General features: G+C 43.9%; 1 protein-coding gene across 1 annotated transcript; it reads right to left on the bottom strand.

Moving 5' to 3' along the window:
* Positions 1-4,730: 4,730 nt before the first annotated feature.
* On the bottom strand, positions 4,731-5,217 carry LOC119272245 (RING-H2 finger protein ATL56-like). The gene has a single exon (XM_037553768.1). The coding sequence runs from the start codon at positions 5,109-5,111 to the stop codon at positions 4,731-4,733; it is 381 nt and encodes a 126-aa protein (XP_037409665.1). The 5' UTR covers positions 5,112-5,217.
* Between the last annotated feature and the right edge of the window lie 345 nt (positions 5,218-5,562).

Genomic DNA, 5,562 nt, shown 5'->3' with positions numbered 1-5,562 from the left:
ATGTCTAAAAAACAATTTTTTATGGACCATCAATTTATTATATATACCATAGATTGATCTGATTTATTATGTTGCTCAAAACCAACAGGGAATGAAAAAACAAAAAAAATTGGTGAGGATGGGAGGTTGGACCAATGGTGATGGAAAAAAATGTGAGTGACTGATGGATCTTATGTTCTTTATAAGTTAAAAAAATAAAGATAGAGAAGAGAAGTCCTAAAAATCATGGTTCACTGGGCTTTTTCTAGGCTTCAAGCCACGCTGTGGGCTGGAAAGTGAGGCCCGAGCCGGCCGATCGTTGGGCTTCGGGCCGGGCCACCTATGCACAATTTACCCAAAATCGAAGCTAATTGATAAATGTCCGGCCCAGTTTTGGTCACTCGGAACATGCGAAAGGCCGACAACTTGATGCAGCATGCGTCTTATTTGTCATTGAGTCGCCCATGATTTGTTTGTTTGTGTTTGTTGGGCCAACCATGCTAGCTAGCCATTTGTAATTTTAGCAGGTCTGGAATGAGAGATTTATTAGCAAAAGAGCCTATGCGTTGCATCGGGAAAAAATACCACTCCCCGAACCAAATAACTTTGAGTGAAGACCCCAATAGGTCCTTGTCCTTTATTTCAACACACAATATCTCATGTGTGGTTCTGGTTATCCTCATTCCAACCATCGCCGACGGCGGCCTCAATGCTCACACAATCACAATGCATTTGAATGTTGTCAATCCTAATGCGTCTCTCTCGGCGTAACATAAGAATATTTTTTCTGTGAGATTTTGGCGATGATTGCGTGCATGGTTATAAATGATTTATTTCGTCTCCAATCTTGGTGGTTTGCTGAGGTGTTCATTTTCAATCCGAATCGACACTAGTACGAAACAAAGACGGGTCTTGCTCTATTGACTAAGGTTGCACCATAAATATTAATATGGTTACTAGGTAAAATAATATCATATTCAAATTCTACACTTTTTTTTGATAATTTCATATATAAAATGTTAAAATTTGAAGTTAGGGCTTAAAAGATATGGATGTTTTAAAAAATCATTTGATATGTACTTCGGGTTGATTATCCCAAACATCATAGGGTTTTCCCCCAAAACAAAATTTAACCTAAAACTAGACTATGGGTTGATTACCGAAATCATCAGGGAGTTTTCTACAAAATAGCATGACGACCCATGTCGTAAAGGGGCCCACAGAGCATCTAAATTGTGAAATTGCTTCGTCGGTTAATTCAGATGAGCAAGATTAGAAAAACTCGTTGATTTAAAAAAAATATAAGAAAAACTCGAGAACACCCCTACAAAAAGGAAAAGGCAAGTATAATAAGATACAAATTCCAGTACAAAGCTGACGTCATTTTTGACAATGGCAAACCAAATGTTTAATGGCAAATTATGTTCCCACAAAAGGTTTTAAATCACCTTTTTCGCGTCATGGTGGTGATGTATAAGCTATAGCTATGTAAGATATCACGAGCTATCACGGAAGCTATTTACAGTAGCATCCTTAAAGAAAAAGGAGAAAATGTGTGTAAAAAAAATACATTGACCAAGCAAGGACTAAACTGAATCCATCATTAACTATTTAACTTATATTTCCCCGCAAAAAAAAAACTATTTAACTTATAGATATATGGTTTATTTTGTTTCTTGGTTGCGACATCGTGAGTGATGGTGGGACTTGCATTCAAGCAGTTGCCATCCCACCAAAACTTCAAGATAGAACAACTTCCTGCGAAAGATTGAATTTTTCATGTTATTTCATGGCCGCTGATATTCATTACATATGGAGCATAATAGGCATTCATCCACACACTGTGTGTGGCATGAACGGGGGACAGTCCATATGAGCTGTGTGTGAGTGAACAGTAGAATTGCCCATACGTGTGGGCGTAGCTATTTCGTGCCACACACCCAACAAGTACTACTTATCCCCATCCCGTGCATCAGGGACGGAGCCAGGAATTTTGTGAAGCCCGGGCAAGTTTAAGCCTAAGTGTATAATCTGAAAATTTTGGGTGTTCGACTCAAGTATTTTTTTTCTTGATGCCGGGTTTTCTGTAGGAGGCGAAAGAACTGGTTTTTGAAAATTCTTGATTTTTTGGCTTTTTTTGCCTGAAAGCATTTAAATAAACTTTTAATTTCAAATTTATTTATAAGCGGAATATATAATATTTAACCATTTGTATACACAAATCTGTTTGCATTCTAGTGGTCAATACAAGTCAATCCTTTCCCTAATGCGCGGGTTTGACGTATGCTGGCAAGACGGGTAATTGATCATGCGACCTCGAAAGCATTTCCACCAGCCTAGGGGTTATTTTGTGTTAAGAGATGCATACAGATTTTATTTCACAGTACCTAAATGTGTAGCAAAAAAAACAGGTTCCAAAGAAATATCAGGTAATCCATTGGTTTCCAAAAAAATTGACCAGTAAAAATAAACCTTGATTTGAGTATAGAACATATAAAATAGCACCAAAATCCCAGACCAATTCTAAACGAAGTGAAATTATGAACATAGTTATCATACAAATGTAATTTTCAATTGAAGTAATATATAAGCTCAATGACGATCTCCGCACGCTCTAACCTCGAAATTTAAATCCTAATATCAATCTCCAAAAGTTAGCAATCTTACCTAATGAGTAATCACGAAGGAACGGACAAGCAGCCACTGGCCGATGATGTAACAAGCCGTTCCTGTGATGGATCAGCCCATCGCCGGCCACACGCCCAGCCCAGGCCAGCCTCCATACGCCGCCATTCCGTCTCCGATCAGGGTGCCGCCGTCTGGAACAGAGGAACAGACGGGGTCGTGGGGAGGTGGAGCGATCGACCAACCATTGGATAATTACGGAAGGAAAAAAAAGCCCATTAGCTGATCAGACAACCAGCCCAACTGCCCGGGTAAAAGCACGATGCGTTGACGAGTTTTGCCAACTAGCCGGGCCATCGTAGCTGGAGCGTACCGAGCGAGCCCGGACAAGTGCCCAGGGTCGCCGGGCGCTGGCCCTGCTGCTGTCGTGCGTGTGGCACGAAGCAAATATGCCCACACCTCCTGGCGTAGCTACATTAAATACCCGCGGGATGACGATTTAGCTGCCATCCGAGATGACAGTTGTAGTTATTCAGGATGGCAAATATGATTGTAAAAGCATGACAACTCTCTCTGTTTTGGTTAACTATAGTTGCCATGTATAATTTATAGTAGTTGCCACGTGTAATCAAATCATAGTTGTCATGTGTGATTAACTACTTGCAACATATGGTTAAACAATAGTTGTCATGTGTGTTTACTTAGTTGCCACGTGTGATTAATCACAGTTGACATGTATGTTTATCTGATTGCCACGTACGCGCAACTGTAATTGCCGTCTAGCGATCATAGTTGCTATGTACACGCAACTGCAGTTGTCATCCAACAACATATGACTGTCATGTGGGCAAAAGCAGTTCGCCCACATGCGCATGAACTAGGTGGTGGCTGTGTGAGCAGAAACTAGTTTGCCCACACAACGCAGCTGGCAACCGCGTGATGTTGGGCGTGTCGGCGACCTCTCCAACGCCCACACACTGGCCTTGTCCTACGTGACACGTGAAAACTACATCGATGTGTCAAGATTCGTCCAAACTTAACTGGACGATGAGCCAGACATATGGGTGAGTTGCAATGTTTGCCATACGTGTGGGCGTTATTATTTTCGTATTTCATTTAATAACTGGCCGTTTGGATTAAATTTGTAGGTCCAAATGATTACAAGCTATTATTGGTCCATACACACTTACAAAATAATAGCTTTAGTTATAACTACTAGCGAGCTATGCCAAATAGCACAACTATTTGCAAAAATTGCTAATTGTGCACGAGCACCACGGTGGCCGTTTCAAAGAAACCATTTTCTAAAGCGCAAAATAATTGTTTTTTCCTGTAAACACGCACACACATGTATACTACTTATGTGCAAAATTTCACAACATTTTACTTTCACACGTTTGTTCAAAGAGAAGACAAATATGTATTTTCAAAATAGGCCACTTTTTTTTGTTTTTGGGCCAGATTTTTGTTTTTTTGTACAACTTACAAATTACATTTTTTTTGAAACAAATTTCATGGATCCGTAGTGAATACATACAAGTTTTCACATAACTGTTTTCGATTTTTTCTGAAACTTTCAAATATGTATTCTTATTTTTTTTTCCAAAATAAAGGGTAGCATGGTGCCCAAAAACCTATAGCACATATATAGCTAGCAATTTAAATCTTTGTTCTTCGAGGATGACGAGTTTAGATGATGAGCATGGCAAATCCGCCTCAATTCATTTTTTTTACAGAAAATTGTGGTGCTTGCAACCTAAATTGGTCATCATCACACCAATATAAATTGCTATGAAAAATGCTAGATTTTTAGTGTTCCTGTAACATAATGCTTGTCAAAAACCACTAAAGAAATCCTTGTCAAAAAGTGCTTGCACGTATCCTTGAGTACAAGCGAGCGAACCAACGAAACAAATACAGTATCTTCCTCCCTCCGAATACACAAAACTACTACCAGTATTGTCTTCCTATGTCAGGAGCAAAATTCCCCAACGCACGCAGGCACGCACGGTCGCGGATGAGGACACGGCCGCGTGTGCGGACTGCAGAAGGACGTACGGCGGCGCAGAGCGCACGCACGTGCCCGTGCACCGCGCCGCGCCGCACCGACGACCTGCACAGACGGCTCACACGATGGCGTCGACGATGTCCGTCCGCGAGAGCACGACGCCGGCCCGGCACAGCGGGCAGATCGGCTTCCGCTGGAGCCACAGGTCGACGCACTCGGCGTGGTAGACGTGGCCGCACGCGCGCAGCCGCCGGCACCTCCCCCCGCCCGCCGCCAGCGGCCCCTTGCATATCGCGCAGAGCGGCGGCTCCTCGCGCTTGGCCTCGACGTCGACGACGACGGCCTCCTTGTCCAGCAGCCCCGCGCCGACGCCGACGGCCTGCTTCGCCTCCTCGGTGCGCCGCCGGGCGACGGCGCACCGCACCGCCCAGGCGATCGCGAGCACCGCCACGAGGAGCCCGACCACGCCGAGAGCTATCGCCACGCCGGAGTCAACCATCGGTGCGCCCGTGGGATCAAGTCGCCGCGTGTTGTTGTGAGTTGTGACGGCACGTGCCTACCTAGTACGTGCCAGATCTCCGCATATGAGCGTGAGCAGTAGTCGTACTGGGTGCAGTCCAAGCCCAAGAAGTTTGTTGTTGTTGTAGTTCGTTTCCACATCCTCTGATACGTTTGTTCCGCAGAGGAAACAGATCCGCGCCAGAGGAAAGGACCCCAGAATCGGATAAGTACTACTGTACGTGTGATCTGATCTTAGCCAAACAAACTACCGCGGGGAATCCACCGCAATCGGCGCTGACCGCAAGAGGAATCCGTTCAGTGACACGACCCAAAACAGAAGATCGATCGTGCTACGTCGTTCACGTACGTTGCCTGCGTGTTGACGGTGGCGCAGAGGGAGGGGGCATCACGTGCAGTCGTGCGCTAATTAGCCGTATAATTAATTATGA

Source organism: Triticum dicoccoides, chromosome 3A, assembly GCF_002162155.2.
Source record: "Triticum dicoccoides isolate Atlit2015 ecotype Zavitan chromosome 3A, WEW_v2.0, whole genome shotgun sequence".
Classification (NCBI taxonomy): Eukaryota; Viridiplantae; Streptophyta; class Magnoliopsida; order Poales; family Poaceae; genus Triticum; species Triticum dicoccoides.
This window is presented reverse-complemented; position numbering and strand designations above follow the sequence as displayed.